Raw genomic sequence first — 13,169 nt, forward strand, 5'->3', positions numbered from 1 at the left:
AGCTGTCCACATCTCTGTCCACTCCCTCTCTCTTCTCTTTCTTCTTGATCTCCTCCCCCTCCCCAGCATGTCTGGGCCTCGCCATCATCTCGGAAGTAAGTTCAAACCGCTCTACAGCGCCTCCGGACATGTTATCGGCTTGCCAAGGGGCCCACAGACTCCGGATAGGCTGCCAGGCGGGACATTTGGGCTGTGGCGGGGCAGGCCCCACAACAACAGTCTCGCCTCCACCACCACACCCGCTCCGTCCACTCGCAACACCTCCAATCCTCCCAACGCCATGCAACACCAATCATCCAAGCTTGCACACATCACGCCGTGCTTACCTCACCCAATGCTAATGCATAGCCCAAGCAGACCCAATCACCCTCTCCGATAGCGATGACGAGCCCGCACCCGCGCGCACACCGCGGCGCCCCCGTCGCGTGACCGGGTTGCGCGCCGAGCCCGCAGCCATGCCCACGACATCCGACTCGGACTCGGATGCAAACGACCTTGCGGCGCAGCTCAGCAAGATGCGCGCCCGCGAGCGAGGCGACGTAGCAGGTGCGTGCGTGATGACATACGCGCTGACGACAGGCCCGAGCGTGCTCGCCCAGGCGCTTGTCACCGCGACACACAGCACGCAACAAAACGGTGCGTGCGCCCCCGACTCGGCTGACATCAGGACACGCGCAGGCCACTTTCACCGACCAGGACAAGGGCAAGGGCAAGCAGCGCGAGATCCCCGCCGCACCAGCGCAGCGCGCGATGCACGACTTCTTCTCCAGTAATGCCGACGCTGGGCCGTCGCGCAGCCCCATAGTCATCGACTCGTCGGACGGCGACGACAAGCCTGCGCCTGTTGAGCGCAAGAAGCGTCACCCGACGAGCGAGTCTCCGCTGAAGAAGAGGAAGAGGCGCCGCACGTTCGATGGATTCGAGGAGGGCACAGCCCTCGGCACATGGGGCAACTTTGAGCCGCTCGTGGTCGAGCGCAGGCCCCCACCGCCCAAGGACCCCAGCCCGCCCGGTCCCAAACTGGGTGAGTGGGGAAACTTTGAACGTCTGGAAGCCCCAGCCCTTGCGGCGGCAAACAAGAGCAAGGGCAAGGGCATAGCCCCGCAGCCCGAGCGCGCGCCGACCCCCGAGCCACCCGCGCCCGTCCCCATAAGCAAAGGCATGACAGCGCGCAAGTCGACCGGCGGCAAGCGACCAACAGGCATGCGGAGCTACGGCGCACGGGGCCTTCCCCAAACGGAGGAGGAGGTAACCTCGCCCTTTACGCTCCATCCCACCGCCTCCGCCGCGACGCACGCCGATGTCCAGCCGCCGGCCGGCAGCGCGCAGGTGGCAGCGACGACGCGCACCGGCCCATCGTGGGTGACGCAAGACACGCCGAGCGACAAGGCTCCGTCCCGTTCAGTCTCGCGCCCAAGTTCGACGTCTCGCCCAACTTCAAATCGGCCGTCCCCCGAGGCAGGCCCCTCTGCCCCGAAGTCAGTTTCCCCCGCACCTGTGCCAGCCTCACCGAAGATCATTCCGGCGCCCTCCAGGCTAGGATCCACGCCTCCTCTGCCCCGCGAGACGAAGAGCCCCACGCCCGTGAAGATGGAGGTCGATGAAGTGCCGCTCGACAGCAACGGCCTCTCCGACTTTTCTCAAGAGGAAGCGCCAATCCCACCCCTGCCATCGACCAGTCTCTTTTCCACACCCCCGTCTGATACTCCTGGAAGTGATGCGCCAATATCCCCACTTCCAGGGAGGAGTATTGAAACTACTCCCATACCGATGCTGCAGCCCGAGCAAAGCAGTCACGAATTCGAAATAGCTGACAGCTCTGAGCATCGCGACTCTGATAAAGCAGCTAAGCCTTTAGACGATACCCGCCCTCGCAGCCCCCAGTCGCGCGATGCCTATCGCGCCAACAACATGGACTCTGCCGACGCTAGTTCGAGTGCACACTCCTTTGTCTTTACTGACACGTCCCCTGATGAAGCGGAGCCCGGCGTCAGTGGCGCGACTGAGGGGATGTCCGTGGAAATGACAACCTCACAGGCGGAACCGACGAAGGCCAGAGCAGCTGAGGAGAAAGGCAAGGGGCGACCAATAGAGCCATTGTTCCCCGAGTGGGAGGCCGGGCCATTGGAGCCGAGGGCCGCTCGTCGGCGTTCTCGCTCTTCCGCGTCGTATGAGGAGGTTGTTGTCACACCATACGCTGGCCATCTTGAAAATCCCATCGAGATCTCAGACGACGAAGAGGACGTTGCCATAACAGCCCGCGTCAGCCGTCAGCAGTGGGAGCAACTCTTTGAGAACGCCCAGCGGCATACGGACGGAGAAGGGCTGTTCCAGGGGAAAGACTCTGTGGAGGCCAGCGAGCTAGCGCCGCCTGGTATGAGGGGTAGGGCGAACCGCAAGCTGGACGCACGCCTCATCGACCAGTACCATCGGATAGTAGAGAAGCACGCGATCCCGAACAATGCGTTGCATCGCGAACTGTTCGAGACGTATATGTCAATCTCGACCGCCGAGGACGAGCCGAATGCCCCGACGATAAAGGTCGTGAACATGGTTGACGGAGCGCCGCCCGATTTCGAGTTTCAGTACTCCAACCAAATGCTGTATACGGATTCGGTGCCGGAGCCGGAGCTCGGCCAGGGCTGCGGCTGTGAAGGGCCGTGCGACCCGACTTCGACGACGTGCTCGTGTGTCAAGCGCCAGCAACTGTACTTTTACAACCTCGAAGGCTACAGTGGCTTTCAGTACAATGCGTAAGTCTGGTAAGTACACGGCGCTGACGACAGCGACGGCACGATCAAGAATCCCGAGTGCCCGATCTGGGAGTGCGGCCCGAACTGCGGCTGTCCGCCCGAGTGCATGAACCGCGTGATCCAGCGGGGCCGGAGCAAAGACACGGCGATCGAGCTATTCAAAACGCGCCACAAAGGCTGGGGTGGGTCGGCTGACGCACCGGTGACTAACCGCAGGCATTCGGGCGAAGAGCCTGATCAAGCAGGGCACATTCATCGGCGTCTACTCTGGCGAGCTCGTCACGGAGGCCGAAACCGAGGTCCGCGGCCGCGTGTACGAGAAGGTCGGGCGGACATACCTCTTCGACTTGGACGGGTACCACATCTCGCACCCGCCCGAGGGCCTCAAGGACATTGATGGCCGCGCGTACGAGCTCGCCATGACGGTCAAAGCTCGTGCGCAGAAATTCAAGGAGAGAGAGTTGATGGAGCGGGGGCTCATTTCTCATCCTTCCGAAGCCGCCTTAATTGACGACGACGACTTTGAGTTTTCATACTCGGCATACTCTAGTGAGTGCTAGGGTTTGGGACAGCATACCTAACACCAGTTGATGCGTTCCACTATGGCGTGAGTAGCTGAGACACCTGTGCCTATGAGGTGCGCCCCAATGCTGATGCTGACCTCTTTCCCCATTGTTTTGTGCCCAGAATGTGAGTGCCCCCTCAAACCCGGCTAATCCAGTTTACGCGCTACATCAATCACTCATGCAACCCGAATCTCGTGACGTCGCAAGCGTATGTGAAGGTATGTACGAGATCGCAGCACGCCGTTTTTCTGACAGCAGGACGTGCACCCCGAGCGCCCACTGTAAGCCCCGTCTCGCCCCGGCCCCACTAACCCAGACTCGTAATTTTTGCGCGCTTCGACATCCGCCCCGGGGAGGAGATGTGCATCTCGTACAAAGGCTTGCCGGACTACTCGGTCGAAGCGCCGCGCGTGACGGGCAGCGCGCGCAAGAACAAGACGAGCGCACAGGCGCACGTGAGCCCGAAGGCTGTGGGCGGGAGAAAGGGCGGCGAGTGCATGTGGTGCGTGCGCAGGCAAGCGGTGCTGACAGTAGCGGGATGCGTAATTGCGACGGCTACATGTTCCCGAGGTAGGAGCTTGTTTGGGTGTACCTGCATATGGCATATTGTGTGTGTTGTGGGATCTAAGGAGAAGGGAGAGGTGACGGTGGTTGACACGACGGCGGGGTGGAATGTGACGAGTGTGGCAGGCACCCGCGACTTGGCTGATGTTGGAGGATGTTCAGGCTGGTCTGGCGCACGATATGTGTACAACTGAGCGATCGCAGTGAGATGCGCGGAACAGCTTAGCAGTAGATGACGGGAGTTGACTGAGACGCGGAAGACGGAAATCGACAGGCGAGATGGGCGTTGTCCGCCACGATATAGACAGATCGGGACTGAGGCCACTTGATGCCACAGTCCTCACCCATCGCTCCCACCTGCCACCCACCACCACCACCACCACCACCAATCACCATGCCATCTTGTACGCCCCCTCACGACTCCACTCACGCAGACAAATTCACCTTCTCGACCGACTCGTGGGTCGAAGACAAAGACAAGGTCGGCGACCTGACGCTCGCGCGCATCCGCACGTCTCGCACGCTGTCAGGCGACATCCAAGGCTCCGCGCTGGCAATGTACATCATGTGAGCTACCCCGTCCCCCCTCTGACAACAGGACATACTTCGGCCCGCCGGGCCCAGACGGGTGCGACGGCGCGTACGCCTCCTTCGGTGAGCCGTACGCGACGATGCTGACGCAGACGGCGAAATGGCTGTGCACGCCACGATTGGCGGCAAGACGGGCTCGTTTGCCGTGCGCGCGACGGGGATGTACGACGGCACGGTGCGGACGACATGGGATGTCGTGGAGGGCAGCGGGACGCGGGGGCTCGCGGGCATCAAGGGGACCGGGGGATATTTCCTCCCCAAAGGCCACAAGGACGCGAGCGAGGCGGTGCTCGAGGTCGAGTTTGCGTCGTAGCATGTAGCGCGATGCCATGTCCTGCGGCCACGATGGCGGCGTCGAGAAAGGGGTGGAGGAAGTGGAGGTGGTGGAGGACAGTAGAGGTGGAGGCGGAAGATGGGTGGAGGTCCCTCCACGTGATCGAGACCGTCGGGCTCACGTGGCTCGCCCGGTCTCGCTGCGACGCGGTGCCTCGGGGACATGACGATCATGGCCGGGCTTTGCTTGTTGTATCGTACAACTCGGTGCCGGTCGTCGCGTCATATCGCTGCATGCCGTCGGCGACAGCGCAAGCGAGACTAAATCAAGCGGGAAGCAGTCTCACATCAGCTATAAAAGTGGCTCGTCGACTGATCTTCTAACCTCATCACCTTACTTCGCAGCCTCAGCCTCAGCCTCAGTTCCAGCCTCACCTCACACAACTCCAGAGCCTCCCGCACCCACCATGGCTACCAACTCATCCTACACTCGCGAGACCACCGCTCAGGAGGTCGTCGACGCATTCGGCGACGAGATCAAGGGCAAGAACGGTGAGTTGGTCTGCACCTCTGGAGAGCCAGGCTGACATTAGTCGTCGTCACGGGCCCTTCGCCGGGCGGTATCGGTGCCGAGACCGCGCGCGCCATCGCTACCAAGTCCCCCAAGCTCCTGATTCTTGCCGGGCGTGACCAGAAAAAGTGCGTCACCACCTCGCAGCATGGCTGACAGCAGGCTTGAGACCACCAAGGCCGACATTCTCAAGGAGACGCCCGGCGCCAACATCGCTCTCGTCACGCTCGACCTCAACAGCCTCGCATCCGTGCGCCAGGCAGCCAAGGACATTGCCGCGGCCGCAGACCACATCGATGTGTTGATCAACAACGCAGCCGTCATGATGTGCCCGTACTCGACGACGGCGGACGGCCTCGAGACGCAATTCGGCACCAACTACGTCGCACCGTGGCTCCTGACCAACCTCCTCATCCCGTCTTTGCTTGCCGCGCCTGCGCCGCGCGTCGTCTTTGTCTCGAGCGTCGGCCACCGTACCTCCGACATCCGGTGGGACGACATAGGCTTCTCGGGCGGCAAGACATACCACAACGTCCTGGCATACGGCCAGTCCAAGACCGCGTCCATCCTCAACGCCGTCGCCCTCGCGGAGAAGTACCCCAAGATCACGGCGATCAGCCTGCATCCTGGCGCGATCCAGACCAACCTCGGCCGCCACTTGACCGAGGAGGACATGAAGGGCATGGTGTCCCGCTTCTTCAACGAGGACGGCACACCCAAGGCGAACATGTTCTTCAAGTCGATCCCGCAGGGCGCGAGCACGACGCTCGTGGCCGCTTTCGATCCGGCACTCAAAAGCCTTAACGGCACGTACCTCGCCGACTGTCAAGTCGCGGAGAAGAAGGAGACGGGTGATCCCATGCAGAGCCTCGAGGACGCGGCGTTCGTCGCGCCATACGCGGTCGACAAGAGCGCCGCCGAGCGCCTGTGGGGCGTGACGGAGGAGATGGTCAACGAAAAGTTCTCGCCTTGATCCTCTTGACTGCGTAGACATCGGCACGATAGCCTATAGACTGACATGTACCAACTATTTCCCCTCCTCACTCCCTCGGCCTCGCCTCGAAGGCGCGAAGGCGCGAAGGCCGTCGGCCGCCGGAAGCATGCAGCCGGGATCTGACGGTCTGTGCTCGACCTCCACCTCGCGCCTCGCTGCACAGCTCACGACGCACAGAGCACGCTCGCGCACAGCTACAGCACGAGACGTCCCTCCACTCCACTCATCTCTCCATCTCTCATCTGGCGTCTCACCATGTTCAACGCGATCAAAGCCGCCGCCGACCTCGCTGCTGCCGCGCAGCCCCCCGTCTCGCCTCCTGACGCCGAAGCCGCACCCTCCAAGACGGTGCCGGCCGGTCTGACTCGCGGTGCGTCACAGTCCCCTATCCCCAAATCCCCAACTCTCGCTGCCCTCCTCTTCTCCGCCAAACAGGCGAGCCAGCGACCCCCCTATCCTCATCATCGTACCCTGCCTAACCCGCAGTCAGATTCACGATCCACACCATCGACATCCACGTCTCGGACCACAAAAGCAAGCTCGACCTGCCAACCGCGGCGGACATGGGCACCGTCGTCACCGAAGACGCATTCACGGGCGGCGTAGAGGGCCGCGGCGCAGCGGCATTCATCATCCTCTTCCTCGCGCACTCGGCGCAAATGGGTGGGAAGTGGACGAGCGACGTTGACGCCAGACGGCCAGCTCGCGTTCACGGGCGCGATCGACGGGCGGCGCGGGAGCGTCGTCTTCCGCGTCACGGGGAGCTGCTTCTCCAGCATCAATGTGCGCCTCAAGATCATCCCGGAGAGCGCGACGTGGGTTGTGCGAGTGCCGGTGCTGACGATAGTGGCGAGCTGCGCGGGATCCATGGGGGCGGGTGGTATGCCTCTGACTCGCCGGGGAATGGGGGGGCCGAGGGCGAGCTTGAGGTCGAGTATGTGTGATACTCGGCAGGGCAGGTGCTGGATGTTGTGGATGCATGTGTATGTTGGTAGAGGGGCCAGGTTTGCATTGTAGAACACAGGAGCCTGGACCTCGTATTCTCATACGATCACACACGATCACACACGATCACACACATTCCAAGATTCCAAGGCCTACACTCCTTCCTGTCACCCAACCTCGTTAGCACCCACGCCCACCAACAATGACCACCTCGAGTCCACCCCATACCCAAACAAACGCTATGCTCGATCCCAATACATGGCGCCGGCTAGGCGCAGGTACAATATGCAACCACGGCGGTGGGCTGTGGAATAGTCTGTGGTAGTCTGCAAGGCAAAAAACAAACTAGCTGGCCTAGTTGCCAGAGTGGCGCTCGTAGCGGCCGACGACGATGGCGTGGTCACGCTCGTACGGCTCGAGGGTAAGCTGCTCCTTGGGCTTGATGCCCTCCTTGCGCATGTTGTTGACCTCGGATGCGAAGACCTGGGCGGCCGGTGCGGTCGAGTCGATACAGTTGGCCTTGATCGAGATGACGATCGCGCCGCCCTGCTTGAGGAAGTGGTGCGCGTTGAGCGCAATGATACGCGCCTGGTCGGGCTGCGCGACGTCGGCGAAGATCACGTCGACCATCTGCAGCAGCATGCGGTACTTTTGGGGGTGGCGCGCGTCGTCGACGATGGGGATGACGTTGGTGCGCTTCTTGGCCATGCCGATCAGGTCGCGGCCGGGGCGGTGCGAGAACTCGACGGCGTACACCACACCCTCGGGGCCGACGATGTCGGCGACGTGCGAGACGGTCGAGCCGGACGCCGCGCCGAGGTAGAGCACCTTGGCACCGGGCTTGATCTGGGCGTCAGCGGGGCTTCTGCGACACAAAAAAACTCACGTGGATGTCGTCGAGACCACCGAGAATACCAGCAGCAAGCTTGGAACGGAAGGGGTTCCAGACGCGGTACTCGACCTTCTCCTCCTCGCCCTCGGCGTTCATGGTAGCCACGGAAATACGCTTCTCGCCGTACACGCTCTCGCCGGGGGTGAGGTTGCGGGTGACAAGGAGGTGCTCCTTGCCCTTGGCGATGTAGACACCGGCGTGCTTGTGGGGCTCGATAGTCACGGCACCGGGACCCTTCTTGCCGCCGAGACCGGGCTTGCCGCCACGGCCGCCGCCACGGCCACCACCGCGGGGAGCGCCACGCGCTGCCGTCAGAAATGTTGCAAGGTAAAACTCACCGCCACCGCGCCCGCCAGGGCCACCACGACCACCACCACCACCGCGGCCACCGCCAAACCCGCCGCGCCCGCCAGCAGCACCGCCGCGGCCACCGCCGCGACCACCGCCGAAGCCACCACGGCCGCCGCCGCGTCCGCCACCGCCACGTCCTCCACGGTCGCCGAAAGCCATGTTGATTAGAGTGAGTTTGGGGGGGTTGGAGTGAGTGTGGAGGGAGGGTAAGGTGAGTAATGGAGTCGATGGTGATGTGCGTCCTAATTTTCGGACGGGTGGGATAAATTTCACAGGAAATATGGGACGGATATTGGAGGGTGAAATGATTGATATGGGCCAAATGAGGCAAATGATGATTAGGAAATAGGAAAGTGGAGGCTTGGGAGGGTAAGTAATGTGGAGATTATTGATCCCGCTGGAGTGGTGGGAGGGAGGGGTGAGTGACTCGTGTCTCGTGGCCGGGGGACTGGGTGGGTGATAGGGAAGGGAAGGGATGGATGAGGAGAGCATTCCACCCACTGACTCTTGCTCGCTTTGTAACCAACCCACATCTTGTGGAGGTCATCTCCATCATCTCCATCTCCTCCATCGCATCCTCTCGTCGCCATCAGCATCGTCTTCTTCAAGAGCGACAGAGAGAGCAAGCAAAGAAAGCGCGAGGACACTCAAGAGCATAGTAGCAACAGCAATAGCCCACGAAGAGATACGTTCCATCATCTTCCGCAAAGCCTAGAGGCGTCAACCAGCGCCGCCCCTCAATTCACCCCACGACTAGTAGTATTGACTGCCCTCCACTCGCGTGAGTAGAGTCCTCGCTCTCTCTCTCTCTCTCTCTCGATTCAATCAACATCCCACATCATCACTTGGTCTCTTGTCCTCATCTCATCCATCTCGCTCCCCCTCTCCCTCTCTTACATTCACACATCGCCCCATCTCCACTCCACACCCACACTCCCTCTCTCCCCCACACAATTCCAACTCCCAACTCGCAACCACCTTGCTCCTCGATATACACAACTCGCCCGCCCGTCCTCGCCCACCCGTCTTTGTTGTCCCAAGTCGCCTGCTTACCAAACAGAGCGCAGCAGAGGGACACAGTCGCCACGATGAACCCAGGCCCAGAAGGGGGCAACCCCTCGAGCGCGGCCGTCGTCACAGCGGCCCCAGCTCCTCATGCCCCACCTGCTCCCGCCCATGCTCATCCTCATCCTCATCCTCATCCCCCTCACCCCCCTCCCCATCCTCATCTCCATCCTCAGTCGCATTCTCACTCTCAACATCCTCATCTCCCTCACTCCCACCCAGACAACAACTTTGAGCCTCAGCAACCCACATACGGTTCCCTTGCATATCCTCCATCAGGCCCGTCCCAGCCACCACACCACCCTCCTCAGCACTTTCCCCAGCAGCAGCAAAACTGGGGATACAACAACTTCTATATTCCACCACCACACGGCGGCCCTCAGCAGCCTATCCACCCCAACGGCGCCGCTTTTCAACCCGCCTTTAATCACTACGGCTTTGGCTACCAGAACTTTTACCCCTCCTTTGGCCAGATGCCAGTCCCCGGCCCCGGTCCCGGAACAATGCAGAATGGTTTCTTCATGAACAACGGCTTCCCCGCTTATGGTGGCGAACCTCCAAACGGCGACGCCGACAACTTCCACCCCTACCACCAGCCTTACTACCCTCCAGACCACCCATACAGTCGCGGTGGCGGCATCGGATACCAGCATCCCATGCCGTACGGCAACTTCCGCCCAGATGGCTTCATGCCCCCACACCAACCCCACCACCCCATGCCCATGCCTCCAAAGGGGCTCAACCCGGCCGCACAAGGCTTCCAGTATCAGCCACGCAAATCCGAATCACTGGCAAACGGCAACGCCCCCAACGGCAATGCGCCCTCGATGTCGTCGGCAACGCCAGAAATTATTGCGCCCGTGCCGGAAAAACCTGGAGCAAGAGGTTCGCTCGGACTCTCACTCGAGCCGGCGGTAGAGCCAGAGCCGTCACCAGAGAAGCAGAAGGAGGAGGAAGGGAAGCTGGACGCGGTGGCGGTGCCTGCACCGAAGCCTGCCGCGGGCAAGGTCAAGGAGGCAGAGGCCGCGCCACCCGTTGATGCAGCCAAGGCGAGTGCGCAGGTGAGCGAGGCATCGTCCGAGGCGCCCAAGCTTGCTGCACTCCAGGCAAAGGCCAGCGCCGCTGAAACGACATCCCCGGTGAAGAAGGACGGGAGTGTGCACGAGGACGCCGCCAGCAACGTGGCCGAGGAGAAGCAGGCCGGCCCCAGCGGCTTGACCTTTACGGGCGCTTCGCTTGCTGGCGTCACATCCCCAAAGTCTGCTCCATCTGCGCGGCGGCGCGCGTTTGCTCATGACCCCATAAGCATACGTCCTTCTCGCCCCTCGCCCGAGGTACAGGGCAATTCGTACAACTACCGCCTCGCCAAGCGGATCCCCGATGGCGCCACAGTCGAGCACGTCGAGGGTGTTCGCCGCAAGAGGTCTTCCGAAGGCCGAAGGCGGCCGCTCGGCAAGGCAGTGTTCGCGTTCGGCGCCGAGGGTGGTCGCGCTCATCCTGATGTAGCCGTTGTGTTTGGTGAGATCACCAGCGCTCCTGTTTCCCCTGTCGTGACCCCCGTCGTTGGCCCCGCCGACAAGCCTATGGTCACCCCCGTCGTCACATCCTCCATTGCCTCCCCCACTCCCTCTCCCTCCACTGCCGCCTCCTCCATCACTTCTCCTGCAGTTGCACCTCCACCAAAGAAGCCTACAAGCTGGGCCTCACTGTTGCGTCCGGCCGGCGCCACTCCAGTGGGCTCTGCTGGCCCCTCATCCACTCTGGTCTCTCCCTCCAAGACCAACGTGTCGCTCCCCTCCGAGGCGCCCGAGACACCGCGTTCAACAGCTCCATCCCTTCCGCCTTCCTCCGGACCTGCTCCCGTCAAGCCTCGCCCCGCGTTCAACTACGCTGCCGCTGCGGCCGTTGGCGCCCCCCTTTCCCCTGCCGAAGACCTTGCACGGCTCCTTACAGAGGGCTTGCGCACTCGCCCCGTCCGCCCCTCGCAGCCCATCATTCCCCGAGGCCTGATCAACACGGGCAACATGTGCTTTGCCAACACTGTGAGTCATTCGCCCACTCCTTGAGCTGACATCAGATCCTTCAGGTGCTCCGGTACTGCACGCCCTTCACTGAGCTGTTTGAAGAGCTTGGTAGGCGTCTCAAGGCAGACCTGGCGCGCCGCACACCACTACTCGAGGCGATGATCGTGTTTCTGCGCGAGTTCGTCCCTGGCCCCTCGACGACGAACGGTTCCTCCGGCGCTTCTACGCCCAAGGGCAAGAGCCGGGACGACGCCTTTGTCCCTGAGAATGTCTACGATGCGATGAAGGAGAACAAGCGCTTCGACTCGATGCGGCGCGGATATCAGGAGGATGCCGAGGAGTACCTCGGTTTCTTCCTCAACACGCTGCACGAAGAGCTTCTCGGCCTGTACTCGCGCACCAAGCCGCCCACTTCGGCTTCTAAGGCTTCGCAGCCCAACGGTCACGCGGAGCGCACCATCGGCCGGCCAGTATCCCCCGGTGCTGGGGAAGATGGCGACGACTGGCTCGAGGTTGGCAAGAAACGAAAGACTCATGTCGTCCGCGCCGCGGAGGCGCACGAATCGGCCATCACTCGCGTCTTTGGTGGCACCCTCCGCTCCGTCCTTCATGCTCCGGGGCAGAAGGACAGCGTGACGCTTGAACCTTACCAGCCACTGCAGCTAGACGTGCAGGCCGCGCAGGTGCAGACACTGGCGGATGCACTGAGGCACCTGAACGAGCCCGAGATTGTACCGGGCGTCTGGGTGGCGGCGCGCAACGCGCACGTCGACGCGACTAAGCAGGTCTTCTTCGAGTCGCTACCCCCCGTTCTGATCTTGCACCTCAAGCGGTTCGTGTACGACCCGCAGGAACAGAATGTTGTGAAGCGCGCCAAGCCCGTTGCGTACGGCTCAGAGCTGGTGATCCCGCAGGAGATTATCTCGCCACCAAAACGCACCCAGCAGCCGATCAAGTACCGGCTGTTCGGCGTGGTCTACCACCACGGCTACTCGGCAACGGGCGGGCACTACACTGTAGCAGTGTCGCGGCCAGACGGCACGGGCTGGCTGCATTTCGACGACGAGGCGGTGCAGCCTGTACCGGCCGAGGATGTCGTCGTGTCCGAGGAAGAGGCGCGTACGGGACGCGCCGGCCTCATCGGCGGGCGCGAGCGCTGCGCCTACCTCCTTTTCTACCAGCGTGTTCGCTAGGTTTGTGGCAGGGGCGCACATGCCCCGCATTTGGCATCTATACCCACATCATCATTGCATCGCATCGGCATTTCCATTCGTAGTCTCCCTCTGGTTTCGTTCTCCATTAGCGGGTTATGCAACTTGGGTCTGACGGTAGAGGCGGGCTATGGCGAGGATTGCCTGCGTGCGTGCCTTCATGCCCCCCCGCACGCGCGGCAGCCTGGCAGGCAGCGTTGGCAGCGAGCGCTGCCGACAGCATTAAAATCCTCTGTTCGTTGTGGCAGCGCGCCACAGATATCGCGGCATTCGCGTATCGGTATAGAAGTAAACTAGTGCATGCACTACGGACATGACGACTTAGTATTTACACCCCGCTAGTCGAGATGTGTCCGCATAGCGGCTCTG

General features: G+C 61.9%; 6 protein-coding genes across 6 annotated transcripts; 5 read left to right on the plus strand and 1 right to left on the minus strand.

Annotated features, from left to right (window-relative positions):
• Nucleotides 1-67: 67 nt before the first annotated feature.
• COLE_06845 (uncharacterized protein) lies at nucleotides 68-3,893 on the plus strand (the record flags this gene model as incomplete). Its single annotated transcript, XM_018425294.1, has 11 exons — nucleotides 68-95; nucleotides 349-546; nucleotides 580-636; nucleotides 668-2,753; nucleotides 2,787-2,935; nucleotides 2,970-3,302; nucleotides 3,341-3,360; nucleotides 3,475-3,537; nucleotides 3,578-3,600; nucleotides 3,636-3,821; nucleotides 3,854-3,893. The coding sequence occupies 11 exons, from the start codon at nucleotides 68-70 to the stop codon at nucleotides 3,891-3,893; spliced, it is 3,183 nt and encodes a 1,060-aa protein (XP_018280068.1).
• A 681-nt stretch (nucleotides 3,894-4,574) lies between these two features.
• On the plus strand, nucleotides 4,575-4,787 carry COLE_06846 (uncharacterized protein; the record flags this gene model as incomplete). The annotated part of the gene is made up of 1 exon (XM_018422771.2): nucleotides 4,575-4,787. One exon carries the CDS (start codon nucleotides 4,575-4,577, stop codon nucleotides 4,785-4,787), a length of 213 nt encoding a protein of 70 aa, XP_018280067.1.
• A 427-nt stretch (nucleotides 4,788-5,214) lies between these two features.
• On the plus strand, nucleotides 5,215-6,291 carry COLE_06847 (uncharacterized protein; the record flags this gene model as incomplete). Its single annotated transcript, XM_018422770.2, has 3 exons — nucleotides 5,215-5,299; nucleotides 5,341-5,446; nucleotides 5,481-6,291. The coding sequence occupies 3 exons, from the start codon at nucleotides 5,215-5,217 to the stop codon at nucleotides 6,289-6,291; spliced, it is 1,002 nt and encodes a 333-aa protein (XP_018280066.1).
• A 276-nt stretch (nucleotides 6,292-6,567) lies between these two features.
• Nucleotides 6,568-7,256, plus strand: COLE_06848 (uncharacterized protein; the record flags this gene model as incomplete). Its single annotated transcript, XM_018425293.1, has 4 exons — nucleotides 6,568-6,682; nucleotides 6,799-6,975; nucleotides 7,007-7,127; nucleotides 7,160-7,256. The coding sequence occupies 4 exons, from the start codon at nucleotides 6,568-6,570 to the stop codon at nucleotides 7,254-7,256; spliced, it is 510 nt and encodes a 169-aa protein (XP_018280065.1).
• Nucleotides 7,257-7,611: 355 nt separating this feature from the next.
• COLE_06849 (uncharacterized protein) lies at nucleotides 7,612-8,659 on the minus strand (the record flags this gene model as incomplete). The annotated part of the gene is made up of 3 exons (XM_018425292.1): nucleotides 7,612-8,103; nucleotides 8,144-8,454; nucleotides 8,488-8,659. The coding sequence occupies 3 exons, from the start codon at nucleotides 8,657-8,659 to the stop codon at nucleotides 7,612-7,614; spliced, it is 975 nt and encodes a 324-aa protein (XP_018280064.1).
• A 2,489-nt stretch (nucleotides 8,660-11,148) lies between these two features.
• On the plus strand, nucleotides 11,149-12,782 carry COLE_06850 (uncharacterized protein; the record flags this gene model as incomplete). The annotated part of the gene is made up of 2 exons (XM_018420302.1): nucleotides 11,149-11,607; nucleotides 11,643-12,782. 2 exons carry the CDS (start codon nucleotides 11,149-11,151, stop codon nucleotides 12,780-12,782), a joined length of 1,599 nt encoding a protein of 532 aa, XP_018280063.1.
• Nucleotides 12,783-13,169: the final 387 nt, after the last annotated feature.

The sequence above is a fragment of the Cutaneotrichosporon oleaginosum genome (assembly GCF_008065305.1).
Source record: "Cutaneotrichosporon oleaginosum strain ATCC 20508 chromosome Unknown ATCC20508_contig06, whole genome shotgun sequence".
NCBI lineage: Eukaryota > Fungi > Basidiomycota > Tremellomycetes > Trichosporonales > Trichosporonaceae > Cutaneotrichosporon > Cutaneotrichosporon oleaginosum.